General features: G+C 52.1%; 1 protein-coding gene and 1 long non-coding RNA gene across 4 annotated transcripts in view; one reads left to right on the top strand and one right to left on the bottom strand.

The window, feature by feature from the left end:
* Positions 1-10,622: 10,622 nt before the first annotated feature.
* The window catches only part of LOC127035768 (uncharacterized), a 35,674-nt gene continuing 21,576 nt past the window's right edge, over positions 10,623-24,720 (bottom strand). Inside the window, exon 2 of the long non-coding RNA XR_007769936.1 lies at positions 10,623-12,196. This is a non-coding gene — a long non-coding RNA (uncharacterized LOC127035768). The remainder of the gene's footprint in view (positions 12,197-24,720) is intronic.
* AKAP8L (A-kinase anchoring protein 8 like) overlaps positions 14,786-24,720 on the top strand; it is a 77,588-nt gene continuing 67,653 nt past the window's right edge. For 2 of the 3 annotated variants that reach the window (XM_050925851.1, XM_050925849.1), the window contains exon 1: positions 14,809-14,887. In XM_050925851.1, the coding sequence (XP_050781808.1) occupies positions 14,875-14,887 (13 nt within the window). In that variant the 5' untranslated portion in view covers positions 14,809-14,874. Of the gene's footprint in view, positions 14,888-18,006; positions 18,040-24,720 lie in introns of all 3 variants that reach the window. The other variant, XM_050925848.1, reaches the window with a different exon arrangement.

Below are 24,720 nucleotides of genomic sequence, written 5' to 3'. Positions count from 1 at the left end.
CCAATTATATCCCACCACCTTAGTTGGTTTACACCCAACAAAATTAATTATAAGGCAGACAGAAACAATCACAGAACCAGACAGAGACCATGCAAATAAACATACGAAACAATACAGAAGTGAGGATTTCACAACTGCATCTATACAGACATAAGGGTTTTCCAGCTGTCTGTTGATAAGTGAGTTCTTGCCAGACAGGATACTATCAAACTAAGTTTCCTTTTACATCTTCTAGGCTCTTCCCTTTCTCTGGAGGTGATAGGAATATCAGGACAGGACTGTATTCCTAACAGCGCAATAGCACCTTATTTCAATGTGACTAGTTTGGGATGTGAGGATGTGACCATACACTTCCCAGCTTATGGCTGCCTAACTACATCTTAGCTGAAGGCCTTAGCCTGTCACAGTAAGAGAAGGTCATTACATAAACAGACAGTGATTTTGATTCTTTCTTTTATATTTCTATAACTAGCTAAGTGATAAGAATACACCTACATTCTTAAAGTATAGGCCTTTGCAGACAGGCCTGAATATCTATATCCTAACAGTGCTATCAGCAACTGCACTCTTAGAATTATAGAATATTAGGGCTGGAAGAGACCTCAGGAGGTCATCTAGTCCAATTCCCTGCTCAAAGCAGGACCAACACCAACTAAATCATCCCTGCCAGGGCTTTGTCAAGCTGGGCCTTAAAAACCTCTAAGGATGGAGATTCCACCACCTCCCTAGGTAACCCATTCCAGTGCTTCACCACCCTCCTCATAGACTTTATAGACTTTAAGGTCAGAAGGGACCATTATGATCTAGTCTGACCTCCTGCACAACGCAGGCCACAGAATCCCACCCACCCACTCCTGTAACAAACCCCTAACCTATGTCTGAATGACTGAAGTCCTCAAATCATGGTTTAAAGACTTTAAGGTGCAGAGAATCCTCCAGCAAGTGACCCGTGCCCTATGCTGTAGAGGAAGGCGATAAACCCCCAGGGCCTCTGCAAATCTGTCCTGGAGGAAAATTCCTTCCCGACCCCAAATATAGCAATCAGTTAAACTCTGAGCATGTGGGCAAGATTCACCAGCCAGATAACAAGGAAAGAATTCTTTGTAGTAACTCAGATCCTACCCCATCTAACATGCCATCACAGATTCATGAAACAGTGTTTCCTAATATTCAACCTAGACCTCCCCCACTGCAGCTTGAGACCATTGCTGCTTGTTCTGTCATCTGCCAGCACTGAGAACAGCTGAGCTCCATCCTCTTTGCAACCCCCACTTCAAGCAGTTGAAGGCTGCTATCAATTCCTCCGTCACTCTTCTCTTCTGCAGACTAAATAACCCCAGTTCCCTCAGCATCTCCTTGTAAGTCATGTGCCCCAGCCCTCTAATCATTTTCATTGCCCTCCGCTGGACTCTCCAATTCGTTCACATCCCTTCTGTAGTGAGGGGATCAAAACGGGACAAAGGACTCCAGGTGTGGCCTCACCAATGCCTGAACAGAGGGAAATAATCACTTCCCTCTATCTGCTGGCAATGCTCCTACTAATACAGCCCAATATGCCATTGGCCTTCTTGGCAACAAGGGCACACTGTTGACTCACATCCAGCTTCTCGTCAACTGTGATCCCCAGGTCCTTTTCTGCAGAACTGCTGCTTAGTCAGTCAGTCCCCAGCCTGTAGCAGTGCATGGGATTCTTCCTTCCTCTTGAGGGCAGGGACTGTCATATATGGTGTAGGACAGTGGTCCCCAAACTTTTTCATCTGGCGGGTGCCAGACGATGAGCCACAGAGGACCATGGCGGCAGACAAGCATCCACTGAAATGCTGGCAACAAGCAGCAATGTCACTAGGTGTTGCCTCCAAAATGCAGCGTCATCCAAAGGTGTCGCCGCCAAAATGCCACAGAAAATCAGTGGCATTTTGGTGGCGACGCCTCTGGATGATGATGCTTGTTGGCGGCATTTCGGTGGATGCTCGTCTGCTGGCCACTACACAGACACACTTAGGTGCCCCATTGGGTGCCATGGCACCCGTGGGCAGCGCGTTGGGGACCCCTGGTGTGAGGCTTATGACAGAGCCTTGATCCAGACTGGTGCTGCAATAGAAATGACTGAGTCCCTTGGAGCAAAATTACCTTGAAAGTCACTGTCGTTGGAGAAGGAACAGCTGTGCTGCCTAGTATCTGCCAGCTTTTCTCTGTAAGAATAGCAGTACTGGAAAGCATTAATGGCTGCCATCAGTGACAGTGCTGCATTAAGCCGATGCATATACTAAGCACCTTTCATTCAGGCTAAATGAAGGAGCAATTAAATGCCCCTTTGTGTAGTGATAGCTGGAAATGGAAGCCATCGCTCAAGGCACTGGCCAGCCATGTGGGTCTGAGGACTTGTTGCAAATGCAGGGGTTGGACAGTGACTGGTTGCAACTGTGCATAAGGTGGAAAGGGTTGGGAAAGTGGGAGAAGCAGGGGTGAGAGCTGCCCTGAGAGGACGCAGAGCCAGAGCTCTTTAGGCACAGGACTGGCTGGTGAGGCCAGCTAGGAAATCATGAGCAAGAAAATTGGCTGTTTCTGTTTGTTCCTGCTGCATCTATGGAGACAGGTCTTAGTTGCAATCCTGTTTATTTACAGACAGAGAAATATAGAACTTGGAGCAGCATTTCTTCTCCTCATAGAAACAGTTTTGCAAGGCACTGAATACTGGGGAACTGCTTGGGCCAAAGAGAAGGGTAGAAAAAGCTTTGGTTCAGTCCATCTCCAGGGCAGGGGCACCCAAGCAAAGTGCAACTGATGGTGTCTGATTTACATTTGCAAGGTGATGCTCTGGTCATATCAGAGTTAAATTTCTTTAAGTCTGCCAACCATTAACTCCTAGCCTGGTCTAGCAATTCAGCTGGACTCTGAAATCCATGTCATGAAAATGTAACCCATGGGAAACAAAACAACTGCCATTTCCATTCTTTGCCTCTAACAATAGGCCTCAGCCTGACCTACAGGGGGAGGAGTCTTGCTGGTTGAGCTTCTTTATGGCCAGCTAGAAAAATGCTTGTAGTCGGGGAGGGATGTGCTAGTTACACACTCCAAGGGAAACACCAGTTGGCGGACAAGAGGAACCACCTCAGGAGTGGAGGGATATAGCATGGTACACAGGCACGGGAGTTGATCCCAGAGCCACCTATGCTGCTGTCACACAAAAGGCAAGGCCCTAGTGAGGTCTTGAGGAGAGAACGGTGCCCAACAGGCTTGTCCTGTGTAAACATGCTTAGAACGGGGGCGGGGCCTGAGACAGCAGACCAGCCTGGTGCTGCATGAGGTTTCTGGGGTTGTGGCTATGGCCCAGCCTGGCTCATGGAGGGAGGAGCAGTCTCAGCCCCAAAACACGCCCCTTTGGGGTGGTGGGAGCAGGGCTGGCTCCAGGCACCAGCTCAGCAAGCAGGTGCTTGGGGCGGCCAAGGGGAAGGGGTGGCATGTCGGGCTCTTCGGCAGCAATTTGGTGGCAGGTCCCTCTCAGAGGGAAGGACCTGCTGCCAAATTGACGCCAAAGAAGAAAGCAGTGCGGTGGAGCTGCCGCCGAAGTGCCGCCAATCGCGATCGCAGCTTCTTCTTTTTTTTTCTGCTGCTTTGGGCAGCAAAAACCCTGGGTGACCCTGGATGGGGGGCAGCCTTGCAGGTTTATATCATTGTTTGGAGGTAGGACTATGGCGTGATTCATCATCCTCTGCTCAGCCTAGCCTGATCCCTTGGAGAGCTACTCATTGACCCTGAGAAATGGATGCAGCCTCTGGAGAGAAAGGACAGCTGCTGTGATTTTGTGTGTGTACGCACATGTGCACACATGAACACCCTCCTGGGAAGAAGTACAGCTACTGTGAGCTTGTGTGTACGCATTTAAACAAACTGCTAACTTGGCCACCAGGAGGACGGCATGATGCGATTCTGTGCAGATTTCTGAAAGCCTGATGTGCACCCAGGCTAGCTTCACAGCCCCAGGTAGGCTATGTCTACACTGCACATGTTGGATGACACAATTTATGTTGGTGTACAGCTGCCAAAGCTTTCATATGGCTTGTGTGCGGGCCTACTCGGCCGCTTGTGGCCGCAATGTATATACTCACTGGGTGTGCTTGTGTGTGTGCATATCTAGCGCAATGACTTTTGGGAAATTTTCATGTCTTGAGGGGTAGAAATGAGTTACACAGAAATCTAGGGGTCAAGTTCCCAGCATGCAACTTTTGCCATCCCATAATGATGTCCAGATTCCATAATTTTTGCACATTTAAAAAAAAAGATCCCACAAACCCGCATAGCACTTTTCAGGCTCTCATCTCTGACAGAAGCTGGTAGCCTGAACAGCTCTGCACCGTTCTCATGAACATTGAAAATGCAGGCTGAGCGATCCTGTGGTATTCATAGACCTGCAGGAGGAATTGCAGCAACATGGGCCATGGCGATGTCTTCAAAGGCTGATTGCTAAGGGACATAGTGAAACCCATTCAAGGCTGGTGGTGGTAGAGCAGCTGCAGACAATGGAACACTGCGTCTGCACCTGTGAAATGAGCCCTGCCAGGTGCGAGCGCATTGTAATACAGGGTTGGGATGATGAGCAGCAGCTGAAGAACTCTTGGCTGCGTAAGGCCACATTCCTAGAACCATGTGCTGAGCTCACCCCAGCCCACCAGAATGAACTGCACTGGCAGTGGAGAAGTGAGCAGTGATCACACTCTGGAAGCTTGGAATGCTGGATTGCTACTGGTCAGCAGGAAATTATTGTGAACTTGGAAAATCCACCATGGGGCTGCTGTGATGCAAGTGTGGAGGGCCTTTAATTGTCTCCTGCTATGCAGGACAAGGTGCAGGGCAACATGGATGAATTTGCAGCAGTGAGGTGCCTGAACTACACTGGAGGTGATCACTCATATATCCCTAATTTGGCCCCAACCCACCTTACCACAGAGTACATCAACACAGAGGGCTGGTTTTCTATAGTTATGCAATCTGCAGTGATGCCTCATCAACATCAGTGTGACCTGGTCAGGGAGGGTGCATGATACTCACATCTTTAAGAACACAGGGCTGTTCAGAAATCTGCAAGCAGGGGCATTCCCCGTCCTGCCCCCGCCCCCAAACCAGTGAGTTATCATTGGAAATATTGAAATACCAGTAGTGATCCTGAGGCCCAGCCTACCCTTGGCTCAGGAAGCCATGCACCAGCCATCTTGATAGCACCAAGAAAAGATACAACTACCAGCTCAGCAGGGGCAGAATGGGAATTGAATGCACTTTTGGCAGATTGATTGGACACTGGCAGGGCCGGTGCTACCATTAAGGCAAACTAGGCTGTTGCCTAGGGTGCCAAGATTTGGGGGCACCAAAAAGCGATGCCCCCAATTTTTTTTACAGCGGTTTCTCCCCAAGTGTGCGGTCGTTGCTCCACTTCTCCTCCACCTCCCAGGCTCGCAGCGCCAATCAGCTGTTTGGCACCGCAAGCCTAGGAGGGGAGGAGAATTAGAGTGGGGACAGCGTGCTCGGGGAGAATGCAGAGCAGAGGTGAGCTGGGGTGAGGAGGTGCTGCATGGCTTCCTAGGGGGGGAACTGCTGCGGGGGGGGGGCGCCTCAGGGCGGAGGGGGGCGGGGAGCTGCCGCAGAGCTGGGAGGGGTGTGCAAGGTGGAAGTTTTGCCTAGGGTGTGAAACTTCCTTGCACCGGCCCTGGACACTGGTGGCATTTACTCAGCAGACTGGATCTCCATTAGAAAAACATCCCAATGATTCAAGCTGCCTGTTGTGTCCTGCCTATTATTGGTGAGGCAAGGCAGGAAAAGTCACTGCCAGGATGGCGGGCAGAGGCACAGCAGCTGTCTGCTGAGTTTGAACAGCCAGACACAAGGGCCATTATAAGAGCGCAGCATGAAGTTATGTTAACTTTAAAACGTTTAAGAAGCTTCATTTAAAATTAAATTAAAATGTAGAGCCCCCTGGACCAGTGGCCAGGACCCAGGCAGTGTGAGTGCCACTGAAAATCAGCTCATGTGCCGCCTTCGGCACGTGTGCCATAGGTTGCCTACCCCTGATGTATAGCAAAACCCAGCGCACCCAGTACTTGTAAATGTATAGCACTACAGAATTCACAGGTTCAAGAAAACACCCAGTCATATGTATAAATGTAAAGCAATCACCATATAATTCATAGCTTCAGTAAAACACATCTAATATTTATAAATGTACAGGAAGCACTACACAAGTCCTGCCAGAATGCAGAGCTCCAGCGCCGGAGAATAGTCCAGAATAGACTACTGTGACTTGACAGTGCTCTATCAAAGCCTCCCTCAACCACACAGCTCCGCGTTGAGCTCTTGTAGTGGCATTTGTATCTGGCTGCTCAAACTCAGCAAACAGCTCCTGCACCTTCACCCAGTTGGCAGCTTTTCCCCCTTTGCAGGACATAACAGGCAGCTATAACCATTGGGATGTTTTTCTCACTGAGATCTAATCTGGTGACTAAACATCCCCAACATCCCTTCAATCTACCAAATGCACATTCTGCACCTGCTTAGCTGGTGGTTGTATCTTTCCTTGGTGCTGTCCAGGTAGCCAGGGGGCTCTGCATAAGGAATAAGATGGGTCCCCCAGAATGGCGGTTGGCATTTCAATCTCACCAATGGTAAGCTGTCAGTTGGATAAGAATGTCCCTGCTTGTAGTTTGCTGATCAGTCCTGTGTTCTTAAAGAAGTGAGTGTCATACACCTTCCCTGACCAGCCAATGTTGATGCCAGGGAAGTGTCCCTGGTGATCCACTAATGCTTGCATAACCAGAGAAAAGTCAGAATTTTTGTTGATGTACTCTGTGGCAAGGTGGGCGGGTGCCAAAAGAGAGACATGCATGAGTCTATCACACCCCCTGCAGTTTGGGAACCCCACTGCTGCAGATACATCTACTGTATCCTGCACACTGCTGGGAGTCACAGTCCTGTATAGCAGGAGGCAATTAATGGCCCTGCACACTTGCATGACCAGGGCTCCTACTGTAGAGTTTAGAATCATAGAAGATTAGCATTGGAAGAGATCTCAGGAGGTCATCCAGTCCAACCCCCTGCTGAAAGCAGGACCAACCCCAACTAAATCATCTCAGCCAGGGCTTTGTTAAGTCTGACATTAAAAACTTCTAAGGATGGCGATTCTACCACCTCCCTAGGTAACCCATTCCAGTGCTTCACCACTCTCCTAGTGTTTCCTAATATCCAACCTAGACTTCCCCCATGGCAATTTGAGACCATTGCTCCTTGTTCTGTCATCTGCCACCACTGAGAACAGCTGAGCTCCATCCTCTTTGGAACTCCCCTTCAGGTTGTTGAAAGCTGCTATCAAACCCCTCCCCTTCTTTTGTGCAGACTAAATAAACCCAGTTCCCTCAGTCTCTCCTCATAAGTCACGTGCCCCAGTTTCCTAATCGTTTTTGTTGCCCTCCACTGGACTCTCTCCAATTTGTTCACATCCCTTCTGTAGTGGGCGAACCAATACTGGACGCAATACTCCTGATGTGGCCTCACCAGTGCCAAACAGAGGGAAATAATCACTTCCCTCGATCTGCTGGCAATGCTCATACTAATGCAGCCCAATATGCCATTAGCCTTCTTGGCAACAAGAGCACACTGTTGACTCATATCCAGCTTCTCATCCACTATAATCCCCAAGTCCTTTTCTGCAGAACTGCCACTTAGCCAGTCTATCCCCAGCCTGTAGCAGTGCATGGGATTCTTCCATCCAAAGTGCAGGACTCTGCGCTTGTCCTTGTTGAACCTCATCAGATTTCTTTTGGCCCAATCCTCCAATTTGAGTAGGTCACTCTGGACCCTATCCCTACCCTCCTGTGTATCTACCTTTCCCCCTAGATTAGTGTCATCCATGAAATTACTGTGTGTGCAATCCATCCCATCATCCAGATCATTAATGAAGATGTTAAACAAAACCAGCCCCAGAGCCCACCCGCTTGATACCGGCTGCCAGCTAGACATTGAGCCGTTGATCACTACCCATTAAGCCAACAATACAGCCAGCTTTCTATCCACCTTATAGTCCATTCAGTGCTGGGTTTACAATGGCGCCAGTGGCACCATGGAGCTGGGCCCATGCTCAGAAAGGGCCCCGGACTGCTCTGCTTGCACTGTATCCTGATACCCCCATCAGCCTGCAGGCTCCCGCCCCCCCACCCTGCCCACCACTCTCTCCTCTCCTGCCTGCCAGCTGGCCGAAAGCTCCTCTCCATCCCCTGGCCTCACCTGCTGGCTTCTCTTAGCCTCCTGGCTGGACCTCAGTGCACCTCTGCTCCGGGCAGTCTCTGCTTCCCACCACCTGTGGGGCCCCACCCGTCTCCCTGGAGCTGAGCCACCTGGGACTGAGGCAGAAGCCTGGCCAGTCTTGTCCAGTTGTGTGTGTGGTGGGGGAGGATAGTGTGGGGGCCTTGGCTGAGCCCTTCAAGGCAAGTGGGTCCTGAGGGAGCCTCGGTGGGCAGGCCCTGGCCTGGCTGATTGTGCCACTCCTGAGGGGCCGGAGTGATTCCTCGCCCCAGGATGATTGTGGCTCAGCCTGGCAGACACAGTCATCTCCCAGCAAGAAGAGTGAGTGGGGCCAGGAGGCAGGGCATGGGGCAGTGGGTCTCTGGAGGGCCTGGGGGGTTGCTGGGCTGTGAGGGGGTGAGGAAGATCTCTGGGTGTTGGGGCACTAGGGATTGGGGGTTCTGTGTGAGGTGCTGGGCAGTTGTGGTGTTGTGCAGGGATCTATGCATTTGTGACAGGGTCTGGGGAGGTGCTGGGCATAGTGGGTCCGGGAGGGGGGCTTTGGCCATAAGGAATCGGTGTGTGTGTGTGTTCCAGGGCTGGGCAGGGGGGCTGTGTGATGTGGCATGGGCCCACCCCTGAGGGGAAGAGGCATGCTAGCAGCACAGGGCCGGGCAGGACATTGTGCGTCTGGCAACTGCCAGTTTGTAAGGAGTGCCCTCACACTGGGCTGGGCTGAGCGGGGCCACCCCTGCCATGCCAAGCCCCATTGCCCCTTGCTGACTCCTCACTCCAGGGACTGTGTGATAGATTTCTTTCTCCCCACCACCCCCCAGCCTCTTGTACTCCTGCAAAGGAATCTTCCCCACTCACACTCCTTTGACCCTCCCCAAAGTGCTTTGCTATGCTTGCAACAGCGTTAGCCACATACAATGTGGATATGCCTTCCCCGGGGACTCCTTGAGGGATGGGGCCATTGGGATGTGATAACTAAACCCCCTGCACCATGCTCCATTGCCCCCATGGGGGCCCACAAATATGTTTGGTGCTGGGCCCACAAAAGCTAATCCAGCCCTGAGTCCATTCATCCAATCCATACTTCTTTAACTTGCTGGCAAAAATACTGTGGGCCGGGGTGGCTCCAGTGCACCAAACATGTGCCTGGGGTGGCAAGCTACGGGGGTGGCCTGCCGGTTGCTGTAAGGGCGGCAGTCAGGCTGCCTTCAGCGGCATGCCTGTGGGAAGTCCGCCGGTCCTGCGGCTTCGGTGGTGGGTACGCTGAAGGTGCGGGAATGGCGGATTTCCCGCAGCCATGCCGCTGAATCCGTATTACCAGCGGATCTCCCACAGGTATGCTGCCAAAAGCCGCCTGACTGCCGTGCTTGGGGCAGCAAAATACATAGAGCTGCCCCTGACTGTGAGAGACCGTATCAAAAGCTTTGCTAAAGTCAAGTTATAGCACATCCACTGTTCTCCCCATATCTACAGAGCCAGCTATCTCACCACAGAAGGCAATCAGGTTGGTCAGGCATGACTTGCCCTTGGTGAATCCATGCTGACTGTTCATGATCACTTACCTCTCCTCGAAGTGCTTGAAAATGGATTCCTTAAGGACCTGCTCCATGATTTTTCTGGGGACAAAGGTGCAGGCTGACCAATCTGTATGTCCCCGGATTCTCCTTCTTCCCTTTTTAAAAAATGGTTACTATATCTGCCTTTTTCCAGTGGCCCGGGACCTCCCTCGATTGCCACGAGTTTTCAAAGATAATGGCCAATGGTTCTGCAATCACACCAGCCAACTCTCTCAGCACTTTTAGATGCATTGCATCCGGCCCCATGGACTTGTGCATATCCAGCTTTTCTAAATAGTCCTTAACCTGCTCTTTCACCACTGAAGGCTGCTCACCTCTCCCCAAACTGTCCTGCACAGTCCAGGAGTCTGGGAGCTGACCTTGTCTGTGAAAACTAAGGCAAAAAAAGGATAGAGTATGTGCCGGGTTCAGTCACAGATACCCCCTTGGGACTGTCACCTGATGTGCTGAAATTACCTCTGAGCCTGTTTTCCCTGTCAGCTTGGGACTCCAGAACCCTGCTTTGTTGAGCCAGACATGCAAGCCTGCTGCAATTCAGATCCAGGGTCTGGGCCATGTCCCCAAAGCTGGCCCATATGTACACAAGAAGGTTTGCAAGTAAACAGAGCCATTTATAACTAATTGTCCTAGTCAATGGGAGCCATCAAAATTCTAAACCACCATTAATGGCCCACACTTTGCATAGTTACAATAGGACTTTAGAGTAATACTTCATATTTCTAGCTTTAGATACAAGAATGATACATACATACAAAAAGGATTCACTAGATTATAAGCTTTGTAATGATACCTTATGAGACCTTTTGCATAAAGCATATTCCAGTTACATTATATTTACACTCATAAGCATATTTCCATAAACATACGGAGTGCAACGTCACATAGTGCCACAGTCGCACAGCACCTCCACATCTAGCTTCCTCCTCTTGGTATGGTGGATGGTCACCGTGGCCAACACCAGGAGGAGGCTGATGTGAGGAAGTCTCATGACATCGTGGGCCACAGGTGGGGTATGCATATATCAGAAGATGAGGGGGAAAGTGTGGCTAGAATGTGAGAAGGAGGTTCTGGAGGCGCTAGAAAAGGGGCTACAGCCTGGCACACTCAAGGTAGATGTTCGCCAGGATCTCCCCCTCAATGCAGGAGGAGCAGGTGTCAGGGGAGGTGGTGAACCATGCCTGTGCTCAGGGCTCTGTGAACGAGCTACCAACTACAATGTCAGGCGGGCAGCAGGACGAGGGCGGAATATAGACCGGCCCCCCGGCGTTCCTTACCCTCCATGGGTGGTAGGAGGTCCTGGGTGTGGGGGTGAGACACAAGGGTGAGGAAGTGATGGGTGTGGAGCAGCTGTTTCCTGGTTGCAGTTCACAGGTCATGCAGCCTGCTCAGGTGATGCAGCCAGGAAGGCTTGTGGGGACAGGGGCCTGATGGTGAGGTCCAGAGGGCCAGAGCTGAGGGGTAGACAGAGAACACCCTCCTGCAGGGCCCAATTGGGGAAAGCATGAAAGGCATGTAGTAAGACTGCCCTCACCTCCTGGAGTATACACTGAGGCATGCGAGAGGTGGAGAGCCCCATGTGCCAGCTGAGTGCCTGGAGGTCCACCCAGTCCCTCCGGTTGTAGTCTCCTGGATCTCCAATCCTGGTGATACCGGTCAGGACCAACCTCCAGTGCACTGAGGGGGACTCCACCACATGCACAGTGAGATGGGGGTTGTGCAGCAGTGGCTCCACAAGGAAGTCTTCGTAAAAGACTGGCAGCTCACAGAGGTCACGCAGGAGACCCTTCAGATGGAGATAGTAGAGCTGCCAGTCAGATCCCTCAGAGGCAGCGGAGGAAGGTGTGTGCCAAGAAGCGTAGCTGCAGCTGCATAGGCACGGGTCTGGTTAGTCACCTCAAGTACAATCCCATCTGAAACCTTGGGTATGTATGCGGGACAGCTAACCTGTCCTGCCACAGCTACACTGCTGTTTTTACCATGCTCAATCAGAGCAAGAGTTGCCACCTGTCCAGGATTGTCCATTTTTTGAAATAGCTGTCCTGGGAAATCTGTAAGTCTTCCCAAGACATTGAAAGTCCTGTTTTTTGTCACTTTCATTCCCCAGCTCTCGGCCTGCCTCTCCCTTTAGGTTACCCCTCTGAACAAGGAGCCACCCTTGGTTTGGTCTCCAGATGAATCTCTACCCTGTGCGTGGGAGGGAGCATGGCCCACCTCAGAATTGGGAGGTGGGCATTGTCTGCAGGGGAGGCCATGGCCCAGGCTAAGGAGATGCAGGCAGTTTCAGACCTAGAATAAGGGGAGATGAGGGTCCATAGATGGCTCGAAGGAGGAACATGGGACTGGGCCCATGTATGTAGGGCCCACAGCTGGCTTGGCAGGGGAAAGTGGAGCCAGGTCTGGGCCAGCAGGGCCTATCAACGGCTTGGTGGGGGAAAGTAGGTCTGGATTTGGGTATGTGGGGCCCAGTGATGGCTTGGTGGGGGAAAGCAGGACTGGGTGTGAGTATCTGGGGCCCACTGATCACTTGGCAGGGGAAAGCAGGGCCACGTCTGGGTCTGCATGGCACATGGATGGTTCGGCAGGGGAAAGCCAGGCCAGGTCCAGGTTGGCAGGGCCCATTGATGGCTTGGTGGGGAAAAGCAGGACTGGGCCTTGGTATGTGGGGCTCATCAATGGTTTGGTGGGGGAAGGCGGGACTGAGTCTGGGTATGTGGGGCCCATTGATGGCTTTGTTGAGGAAAGTGGAGCCAGGGCCTGGTCTGTAGGATCCATCTCTGGCTTGGCGGGGGAACAGGTGGCTGGGCCCCTCTGCAAGGCTCATTGATGGCTAAGTGGGGGAAGATAGGGGCCACAGCCAGGGTATGTTCAGGCAACAGCTAGCTCAATTGGTGATGATGGGGACTGGGACTGGGTCCACACCATCCATCAATGGTGGACAGTGGGGTTGAGACAGGACTGCAGGGCCCCGCGATGACTTAGCAGAGAAGGTGAGACCGGGAAGCCCATGGGTGGCTCGGTGGCACCAGGTGGTCCATGGCTGGCTCAGCAGGGGAACGCGAGGCCAGGCCCAGTTATGGGGGGCTCTCTGTGTGGGAATGCGGGACAGGCCTGCTCCTGACACAGCCACATGGGGAGCGCAGTGAGCGGCACCGAGCCTCCCGCAGCCTGCTGTGGTGCTCTCCCCAGCACAGCCCTAGTACCTGTTCATGCGGGTGCGGCTGCTGCGCTGGGGATCCCGCCTCTCCTCCAGGGCAGATACCTCAGTGTGCAGCAGGTGCACGTTACGCTAAATCCGCTGTGTCTTGCTCTAAGGGGCCAGGCGCCGCCACCCTTGGGGGCAGCCTGGGCACAGCCGGATGCTCAACAGCTCAGAAGCCCAGCTTGGGCCTCAGGCAGCCTGGCGGGGTTAGCCCCTGGGGGCAGAGCCTGGACTGCAGCCTTGCGTTTGGAGCCCTGCTTGGGCCTTGGGCAGCCTGGCAGGGAGGCTCTGACAGCTGCACTGTCCCATGTCCCTGCGGAGGCACCGCAGCCTAGCCAGCCTAGGTTGGGTCCCCACTGTGAGACAGGCCCACACCATCACGGCCCCACCAAGCTGCCATCGTACCTAAGGTGGAGTGGGTCTGTGTATAGCTAAGGCCAGCCTAGCCTGCCTCCTTCTGACCAACCAGAGAGCAGGATACAGCCTGTGACCCTGCCTCCTGATCAACAGTTATCTTAGCCAATCCGCCCTCCTTGCTTTGGCGTTTCATCATCGTCATCATGTTACTATTATGCCTCTGGCATTTAGGACAGTGACAAAGCTCCTCCACTCCTGTCTGCTTCTGGCAAGTCTTTCAATGATTCCCCAGCTGTGCCCCAGGTTTTTCAGGTTGGCTTCCACAGCTCTTTGCCATGTCGTTTTCAGGTGGCCTCATTTTCGCTTGCATTCAGGTGTCCATTTATTGCTACTCTGGTGATGGAATCAGTTTCCGTCCGAAGCACGTGACCAATCCATCTCCAACGCCTCCTGGCAATTATGGTGCTCAGATCCTCTTGGCTGCACTGTGTCACTAGATCTTGGTTTGATATTATTCTGGGCCAAAAGATGAGATTTTGAGAAGATTTTTCTGAGGCAGGTTGTATGGAATGACGGCAGTTTGGACATGTCATACTTTCTCATTTCACAGCATTCTGCACTATAAAGTAGTGCTGAAAGTACGCAGCTCTGATAAATCTTGAGGTTGGCGTTGGTGTTGTATGTTGATGGTTTCCAGACTGTATTTAAGCTCCTGAAGGTGTTCCTGGCTTCATCGATTTTGTTCCAGATGTCCTGGCTTGTTCCACAATCCACAATATAATGCCGGCATCTGTAATTTTCACTCCATGCACCTGAAAGAGTGAGGTTTTTTTACCCACAAAAACTCATGCTCAAATAAATCTGTTACTCTTTAAGGTGCCACCAGACTCCTTGTTGCTTTTGTGGCTACAGACTAACACGGCTGCCCCTCTATGCTCCTCAAGGCATTTGTCCTTTAGCTTCTGGGATTTTGTGTCTAAAACCTTTTTCTTCAGGGCTCATCTGGTTTCTAGGGCGTTCCACGTGCTGGGTGCAATCCACGCCTTCCTCCTCTTCTGCCTGCAGTCTAGACAGGCTTCCCTGCACGGCTTTGGCGTCTAATGACTGACAAATATCTTGACCAATGAGCTGTTAAAATCTTTTCGATTGACGTTCATGTCCACCTTTCGCCGTTGAAGCGGCGCTTGATTTACATCTCTCTAGCCTATGGAAAGTGAGAGTGATTTTGATTGATGGCTTTGTTCTTCTAACGGCAACAGAGCCCGGCGGGAAATTTCCCCAGTGGGAGGAGAATAGGGCGGGCGTGGCAGCCCCGGCCACCAATGACTTGCGGGAGGGCGGAGCAGCGCGTCCAATGCGGTCGGGAGGCGGGGCTGGGCAGCGGCCGTTACCGTCTGTCGCAGGAGGCAGCCGCGGGCTGGTGGTGGGTGTGTGAGGTGAGCGGGACGTGGAGCTGCTGTCATGAGCTACTCAGGTGAGGCTGCGGGGGCCGGGCCCTCGGGGAGCGGGTCGGCTGGGTGCAAGATGGCGGCGGCCCCCGTTTGTGAGGGGGGGTCGGCGCTGCCCCTCCCCCTCCTCTCCTGTCCCTCACGGCGGCCTCGGGGCCTACTCCGAGCTCTCTCCCCCGCGCCCGGCGGAGGGTTGGCCCAGTCGCTCGCTCCTTACTGCGCGCTGCCCCCTCCGTGGGGCCGGGGTGACGGTGGAAGGGGCCTGACCGTCACTTTCCTCCCGCCTCGTGAGCATCGGGCTCGTGGGGGTCGTCGGGCGGGTTCTGACCCCGACCCATAGCCCTGCAGGGGGTCTGCCGCCGCCGCCGCCACTGACCCCGACCCCTGCCGCCTGGCACAGGGCCTGAGGGGATTGGAGCCGGCACTGATCCTGAGACACTACCGCAAACATGGCCTGGGCACCGGGGGTGGGGCTGGCCCTGATCCCGATCCCCTGCTGCATGCCATGCCGTGGCCTTTGGTGCCACTGCGCCCCCCCCCCACTGTACTGCATGGCACGGTCCGGGGGTTGGCACGGGCCCTAAGGGGGGGGGGCCCTGACCCCCTGCTGCATGGCACAGCGCTGGCTGTGAGCCTCTGGTGCATGGCATAGTATGGGCCTGCAGGGGGACAGGTATGGAGTCTGGTGGGGTGCTGGTGCAGAACCCGTTCCCCTACCGTACAGCGTGGGGCCTGGTGGGGCACTGACCCCATACCCCTACTGCACAGCATTACAGGGGGCCTGTTACTCACCACACAGTGTGTTATGGAGCTTGGGGGGTGGGTGTCTGGCACTGACACACACCCCATACATACCTCAGCTGCATTGTGAAGTACTGTGTGGGCAGAGCTGGCACTCGCCAGTCCACACACACCACATAACAGAATTGCCTGGGGCCTGCCAGGGGCATGGGGGATCAGCCACTGACACCCCTCACATATACCATCACCCATCTTATATTACATGGATTTTGGACATATGGGAAGATATACAAGGGGTGGAGGACAGAGACACACCCACACCATTGCACAGGCTCTGGTGGGATATAATAACCCAGAGGAGGCGTTGGCAGTACTATTCTGCCATACATAACATTGAGTGGGCCTCTGGTGAGTGGGTATAACAACGAGAGGAGGAGCTGACATGCTTTTCCCTGTATGCAGTATTGCATTGGTATGAGTATGTGTGTAATAAATAATGAGGGAGTGGGAGACCGAGCGCTGATAGTATTCTCCATCAGTTGTGAGTTTTGGAGACGGTGAGGGTAAAGGTGGAATTGATTGTACCCTTACCTTACTGTCACTGCATCGTCTTGGCAATTGTGGAAGAAATTTACACTGCTTCCTCGCATACAGTCACCATTGCTTGAAGGAATGGGGTATAATAAGGGTGGAGAAGGTGATTGTGATATCTTTTCTCCTTTCTACCTCACACCATTGCATGGGCTTTGGGGGGCATGTAATCATAGAATATCAGGGTTGGAAGGGACCTAAGGAGGTCATCTAGTCCAACCCCCTGCTCAAAGCAGGGCTAATTCCCAACTAAATCATCCCAGCCAGGGCTTTGTCAAGCCTGACCTTTTAAAACCTCTAAGGAAGGAGATTCCACCTCCTCCATAGGTAACCCATTCCAGTGCTTCACCACTCTCTGAGTGAAAAAGTTTTTCCTAATATCCAAGCTAAACCTCCCCCACTGCAACTTGAGACCATTACTCCTTGTTCTGTCATCTGGTACCACTGAGAACAGTCTAGATCCAGCCTCTTTGGAACCCCCAGTGAGCCAGCCCATATTCTTTAACTTGCCGGCAAGAACACTGTGGGAGACCGTATCAAAAGCTTTGCTAAAGTCAAGGAATAGCTTTCCCCTCATCCACAGAGCCAGTTATCTCCTCATAGAAGGCAATTAGGTTAATCAAACATGACTTGCCCCTGGTGAATCCATGCTGACTGTTCCTGATCACTTTCCTCTCCTCTAAGTGCTTCAGAATTGATTCCTTGAGGACCTTGAGTGTCTCTTGGAAAATAAATGCCCAGAATGAAATATTTAAAAAAACAAAAAACTAAATAGCTCATCCTTAGAAGAATGTGTGCAGACTTTGAAGCTAGATAAATGTGACGTGACACAAGGAATTGGTTGATTTTGCTAATTGTGGGTTGACTTTGGGAATTGGGTGCCAGAAATTGCCAGCTACTAACACAGACAGAGCAGGAAGGGTATGATGATGCAATTACTTGTGTGCAAAAGCGTGTGGTAAGAGGTGTGATGAGACCAGTGTCTTTACAGTACCCACAACAGGCCTCATACTGGGGTCCAGGTGTGGGGTTTGTTGGGGTGAGGGTTTGATGGGCCTGCCTAATAGGGGAGCCCCATCCGCTTCTCTTCCCTATCCTATCCCTTTCTTCACTGCCTCTTCCTCTCCCCACTGTCCCCTGCATCTGTCTCCCTCCCCTCACTCCTACATCCCATTCCTCCTATCCAGTCCTGTCCCCCTTTCTTCCTCACTGCCTCTCCTCCCCCTCCCCCGCCACCATCCTTGCCATGATCCACCAGTGGCACTCACCATTGTATGGAAAACAGTATGGCTCCCAGCACACATAGAAGAGGGGTTTGACTGGCACCAGGACCCAGGAGGTGGAGTCAGCTAGCAGGAGGGGCACTCCCCATCATCTTGCAGAAATAGGTAGTGGCATGTGACCCCACACAGCCCTCTATGCCATGCTTCTTGTTGAGGGGGCAATACCTACTATGTTAATGGGAGGGCCTCTCTCCCTCCTCCCCCCTCCACCGGTGACTTACCTCTCTTCTGGCTGCTCCAGGCACCAAATACCACACGCCTCTACTGCTGCGACTTCCTTTTTGCTTCCCCATCCTTCTCTGCAGAGGACATGAATTCTATATGCTCAGTGGTGCAGAATTCCTCCAGAGTAATATAGGTTTATCAAGCTCTGATCTCTTTTTAGGGGTATCCACGGTGATATAGTGAGGCTTATTTGAGTGCATTTGATGGTCAGATCTTAGATAGAATTGATTCTCCTTATGCTTTAGCTAGAACAGCTGGCATTACCATATCATTTGGGTTTTGACCACCTTTTGGTCTTTTTCTAGGTTATGGCAACTGGAACTCTGGGACAAACAGAGGCAAGTATAGTAAAATCTTAATACATTATCATGAAAAAATTCATTAAATGACAATCAATCAGAAAAATGATTATAAAATTGAAGGTTTTCACAACTCAAATCTGTTTCCCCATGTCCAAATAATATCCTCTTAGGTCACACACAACTCTATTTCTGTCAGCATTGCAGAGCCCATATAACTGTGACAGTCAAGTGTGATGAAGTAGGAATGTTCTTAATGTGTCCTTTCAATACGGGTGGGGAGTATTGACCTGGAAAGGTTGCAGAGGAGTTTTGCTGGGACTGTCTGCATTGGAGATGGGATTCTTTCCTTGAGGGAGGGTACCTGAGCAGGTAACCTGAGAACCCAGGAAGGGGTTGGAGGCCAGGTGACACCTCTGCCCCGGGAAACTGGACAAAGGGTGGGGGAGGAGCCGAGGGTAGACTGAGTGAGATGTCTGGAGGGAGGTTCAGTTTGTATCTGGCTGGGAAAATGCAGGGGAACCCAGATGGGGCTCTGGCCTCCCTGCCCCCCATCAAGGTGGACCTAATTGAGGGGGTCCTGTTGTCTGTACCTGCAAGACCTGTCTTGGTCTGTGTTCCTGTTGTCTAAATAAACCTTCTGTTTTACTGGCTGGCTGAGAGTCATGGTGAATCATAGGAAGCTGGGGGTGCAGGGCCTTGTCTCCCCCACACTCCGTGACAACTCGTGGTAGCGGTGGAATCTATTGCACCCCATGGATGGCGCTTCCTGCAGTGACTGGGGCACAGTAAAACGAAGGGGGATTGATGGGGACCAGGTGTGCTGAAGAGTCAGAGAGAGACGGTTTCAGGGGGCAATTAACACCTGGGATTGTGACCAGAGAGAAGGACTTTTGCAGTAACAGGGTTCCCCTGGGGACTGCAGCGAGCAGTCCCAGGGTGGAGGAATCTGCAGCTCGACCCTGGCAAAGAGGTGGTGACCTCAAGAAGGGCTGGCACACTAGGGGTTCTTCCTGGAAACCATGGAAAGCTGAGAGCACAGACTTGTAAGTGGCCAGCAGGAAGATGTATGCTAAACGCCTTAAGCGCAACCTGGTGGAGCTGTGCAGGCAGAGGGGGCTGCGCATTGGGAGGTCCACCAAAGAACAGCTGATTGCCCAGTTGGAGGAGAAGGATCGCTTGGATGAACTGATCCCTGTCCCTGAGGGAAGCAGCCCAGCGGACACAGCATGGGCCCTGGGGTCTGACCTGTCTGGGAGGGGTCAGACTGCTGCCAAGGACATCCCAAGACCCTTCCTACCTATGCCTAGGGGAGGGGTTGAGGGAAGCCCAGCAAATACCGTGGGCACCCTGACCCCAGTGGCCAGCAGGGGATCATCTCGGTGGTGCTCCCCATCCCTGGAGCTGAGGCAGCTGGAATATGAGAGGCAGATGAGATTGAAAGAGCTCGAGTTGAGGCAGCAGGAACTGAAGCAGGAGTGGGAAGAACAGGGAAAAACAGAGGCAGCATGAGCTGGAGCAGGCCAGGCTGAGGAGCAGGGGGCCCCCGACTGCGGTGCGGGGGGACCCAAGACTTCAAGGAGCTTTGATAAGTGCTTCCTGGCCCAGCGGAAGGAGGGGGAGGACATGGATAGCTTCCTAACAGCCTTTGAGAATGCCTACAAGATGCACAGGGTTGACCCTGCAGACAGGCTCCAGTTTCTCACCCCTTTACTGGACTCCACAGCCATGGAGATGTACAGCCAAATGAAAGGGGCGGAGGCAGGGAACTACGAACTGTTCAAAAAGGCCCTGCTCCGCAAGTTTGGGCTGATTCCTGAGATGTACTAGAAAAGGTTCCAGAGTCAGCGTAAAACTCCTGTCACATACCTACAACTGGTCAACCAGATGCAGGGATATGTCCGCAAGTGGACAGCTGGTGCCCAAACTAAGGAGGACCTGCTTGACCTAATCGTTCTGGAGCAACTGTCTGAACAATGCCCATCTGACCTGAGGCTGTGGTTGGTGGGGAAAAAAGCCAGAGAACCTGCAGCATGCTGGGCACCTGGCTGATGAGTTTGTGAACAGTCGGGCAGGGGATAGCAGGGAGGAGTCCCAAAAGAACAGGCCTGCTACAGTGCAGAGAGAGAGTGACCCTGGGACATCCCACAGGGGAAACATGGAGACTCCCTCCCAAGGGGAACATCCAGCATCAGGGCCAACCAATCAGCTCGAGGGGACCAACAGGACATGGGCTGCTATTACTGTGGCCAGAGGCGCCACATACGGACCCAGTGCCCCAAGGTCAGGGATAGACTGAGCAGACCAAACCCACACAGGGTTAACTGGGTAGAGACCCAGACGGATGAGGGGCAGGCTTCCCAAGCAAGGGGGGCTGGCAGCTTATCAACTGCTCAGGAGAAAGGAGGGCCCCGGGCCAGTTCCTCTGGAGGGCTGGATGCCCCAAACGCAAGGTTTCCATTTACAGCGTGGGCGTGGGGTGCTCCCTGCATAGCGATTGCCTTGTTTCCCCTGGAGGTGGATGGGAGGAAGGTCCAATGGATACTGGGAAATGGGCGCTGAGGTGACGCTGGCCCGGCCCGAGGTGGTAGCTCCAGATCGGGTGATGCCCAACAACTATCTGACCCTGACAGGGGTGGGCGGGACCCAATTCTAGGTGCCCGTGGTGAGGGTACACCTGAAATGGGGGGCCAAGGAGGGCCCCAAGGAAGTGGAGGTGCACCCCCATTTGCCCACTGTGCTGTTAATGGCGAGGAGGGACCTGGAGGACTGGCCAAGCAACCCCCAGGGTGCCCTGGTCGTGACCTGTAGCCAGAGCCGGTGAGGGGCACTGCACCCTGACCCCAGGGAGGATACCTTGACCGAGGTGCACGGCTCTAACCCAGTGGGGAGGGAGTGCCCAGGGAAATGACTCAGGGAGGCTGCATCTTCGGACCCAGCCGGTGAGAGAAAGCAGGTCCCCACCCCTGTCCCAGCTGCTGAGCTCCAGGCTGAGTTGCAAAAAGATCCCTCCTCGCGGAAGATAAGGGATCTGGCCAACCTCGGTGCAGTACAGACCATGGGGAGAGGTGGCTGGAAAAGGTTCATGTGGGAGAAGGGATTCCTGTAGCGAGAATAGGCTTCCCCAGGGGAAATGGAGTCATGGGGGATCAGGAGGCAGCTGGTGTTCCCCCCTGGAAATATCGCCACCAGCTGCTGTACCTGGCCCATGACATCCCCCTCTCAGGGCACCAGGGAATCTGGCATACCCAGCAGAGGCTGCTACAGAACTTTTACTGGCCTGGGGTCTTTATTACTGTCCCACAGTATTGCTGATCCTATCACCCTTGTCAGAGGGTGAGGAAGGCCTGGGACAAGGGGAAAATGGCTTTAGGACCCTTGCCCATCATAGAGGAGCCTTTCCAGAGGGTGGCCAAGGTCAAAAGGGGGACTCTTAACCAAGAGAGCCCAAATCACAACCCTCCAGACTGGAACGCTGGGAGAAGACCCAATCCCAGGTTGAACCCCAGGGTTATTGGAGTGACAAAAGGACATGGGCCACATAAGCCTTCCCACATGCGGACTATGAATGAAATCGAGCACACTCGACCTAAAGGGGGCTGTGAAACTGGAAGGGCCTGGTGTAATTCTCACCAAGGAATGGGAGGGAGGCTGGGGCATCCATGGAAATGTTGGTGGGTTCGAACTTCCCCAGGTCACTGGCTGAAGTGACCCTGCTCAGTTTGGTCTCTAAGGGGGGAAAGATGTGATGAAGTGGAAATGTTCTTAATGTGTTGTTTGAATACTGGGTGGGGAGTATTGACCTGGGAAGGTTGCAGGGGAGTTTTGCTGGGACTGTCTGCATTGGGGATGGGAGTCTTTCCTTAAGAGAGGATACCTGAACACGTAACCTGAGAACCCAGGAAGGGGGTTGGAGGCCAGGTGACACCTCTGCCCGGGAAACTGGACAAAGGGTGGGGGAGGAGCCGAGGGTAGACTGAGTGAGATGTCTGGAGGGAGGTTCAGTTTGTATCTGGCTGGGAAAATGCAGGGGAGCCCAGATGAGGCTCTGGCCTCCCAACGGGGCTCTGGCCTCCCTTTCTCTGCCTCTCCCCCCGATGGACCTAATTGAGGGGGTCCTGTTGTCTGTACCTGCAAGACCTGTCTTGGTCTGTGTTCCTGTTTAAATAAACTTTCTGTTTTACTGGCTGGCTGAGAGTCATGGTGAATCATAGGAAGCGGGGGGTGCAGGGCCTTGTCTCCCCCACACTCCGTGACAACTCATGTCTTTACTCTTCTGCCTTGTGCATCAACAAAACCAGATATTTCTGTTCCCAGAAGTCAGCAGTTTGTATCCACTATCTGTTTTCCTTCAGTCTTTCTGTCTGATATCACTTCTCTGTGAAATGGCACTGAACATTAAAGTGCAGTCATAGCATGCTAGAAGACTGAATTTCTAGTTCTTGTACCAGAAAGACACGAAAAATGGCAGTGCGTCTGCATTTAGACCTAAACTTGAAACAGGCCTGCCTTTGGAAATACTTGTCTTTTTCCAGAGGCCATGCTCACTGTGCTCAGACTAGTGTGATATGCCCAGCTGTATGGTAGAATCTCACTAATCTGCACACTTTAATTAACATAAGGAAGCCTCTCTCCACTCCTCAAAGATTGACTAGCAGAGCAGCATAGTACGTTTTTTATATCACTGACTGGTAGTTTAAACTGTCGTCCGTGTTGTACCAAGGATTTTATGACCTTTTCACTATCTTCAGAGCTAGCTGGAAAACTTTTTTTGTAAAAACCAGATATTATTTTTTCCATTTTTCAATCAACTACACCTCTACCCTGATATAATGCAACCTGATATAACACGGGTTTACATACAATGCGGTAAAGCTCTGACACACTGCTCTGAGCAGCATGTTAAGGGTGCTGGGCCAAGCTGGGGCTGAGGGTCTCGGGGCCGTCTGGGGCGCCCCCAGCCCTGTAGCGTCTAGGAGGCAGGAGCTGTGGGGGGGCAACTTTGGGGGGCCCGCAGTCCCAGAGTGGCCTGGGGTATTAGCAGGGGGCTGAGAGCAACCTGCTCCACTTCCCTCACCCCAGCCCCAGCTGTGTCGCTTGGGGGAAGGGATCCTCCCCACACACCCACCGGCAGTGGCAGAAGTGGAGCAGGCTGGCCCCACGACAAAGGAAAGCAGAGCAGTCTGGGGCCGCGTCGCTCCGCTTCCTGCTGCAGGTGAGTACGGAAGGCATTCTTTCCCCAACCTCCCCACACTCACCGGCGGCGGGAAGCAGAGCGCTGCAGCTGGGAGGTGGTAGAGCAGAGCAGAGTGGAGTGGGCTAGGGCCATGTTGCTTTGCTTCCGGCCGCTGCCAGTGAGTGCCTGTCAAGGAATGAGGAATATCCAGACAAGCCTATTTCTGCTCTTCTGGCATCTAGAAGCGTCAACCACCAGCACTGACTCAAAACTAGGACAAATTCCAGGAGCTGGCACAACAAGCCGAAGTGTCTCCAGCTAAGGCCCTGGTAGGAGGCAGGATGAGCCAATGATTCAGGCATGAGCTAAGGACTTGGGAGACCTAGGTTCAATTCCTTGCTCTGCCATGAATTTCCTGTGTCCTCAGACAAGTCACATCTCTCTGAGCCTCAGTTTCCCCATCTGTACAAAGGGGATAATAGCCCTACCTTGCCTTTCAGGGGTGAGGAGACTATACGAACCTTAGAGTGTGAGGTGCATTTCTAACTTACTCAGAGATAACTTTAGCTGACCCACTCTCCCATGGTATTAGTACCTTTAGGTTAAACATTATGTTTCTCATCTTTTTAGAAAAGAGTTCTTTTTAAACAAAAAGTTAACTTTAATAGAAGCAATGGCATCTGGTAGTTGGGAAATAAAAGAATTAAAACAAATCAATCTTTGTAGACCACTTTCTTAACAAAAAAAAAAAAAGGTCCATATCTGACATGCTAGGAAAAGGATTTGGACTGACAAATTAACCCAGAGGAACAGGGTTTGATCTGGGAAAGAGCAGCAACTGTAGCATGATACAAGAAAATGTCTTTAAGGTACTGCTTCAATGGTACTTCACATCGGTCAGATTAAAAATAGAAATTGAATGGTGATAAGTGTTGGGGAAAAAAATGATGAAAGAGGAGATTGTATATATGTACGGTGGAGCACTGAAATACAATTTGTAATAAATATCCAACAATTTGTGAAGTTTGGTTATGAAGGATCCTCTGATAATCCTTCTAGCAAAAATTGTCACACAAACAGAATGCAGAATTAATTTCTGATCTGCTAGTATCTGCTAAGCTACTGCTAGCCTCCTATCAGGAAAATAAATAGTCCAGCTCAAGAGGACTGGTCCAAAATATGTGGCAGGTCATGGAAGAATTATGCACCAATTATATACTCAGCAAAACAAACAAAGGACACTTAGATATTTGGTTATCATTTATTCAATATGCCAAGTACATTCTCCTGCAAAATACCAGTGCACCTGTCCAATTTTTTTTGAATATTACTATTTGATAGACAGGCCTGGCTTGTTCAATATGTGCAATCAGAGATTTCACTCTGTGATAAAATCATAGAACCCGTGTGTTGTGGGTATTGTAAAGAGACTCGCTCTGTCAGTGGTCGCACCCTGTGAAATAGAGAGAGAGAGCTGATTTATTGTATGACTAGGTTGCTCTAAAGAAGAGCTCACTGTTGTAATGACTGTTTTGTCTCCAACG

The sequence above is a fragment of the Gopherus flavomarginatus genome, chromosome 16 (genome assembly GCF_025201925.1).
Source record: "Gopherus flavomarginatus isolate rGopFla2 chromosome 16, rGopFla2.mat.asm, whole genome shotgun sequence".
Taxonomy (NCBI): Eukaryota; Metazoa; Chordata; order Testudines; family Testudinidae; genus Gopherus; species Gopherus flavomarginatus.
This window is presented reverse-complemented; position numbering and strand designations above follow the sequence as displayed.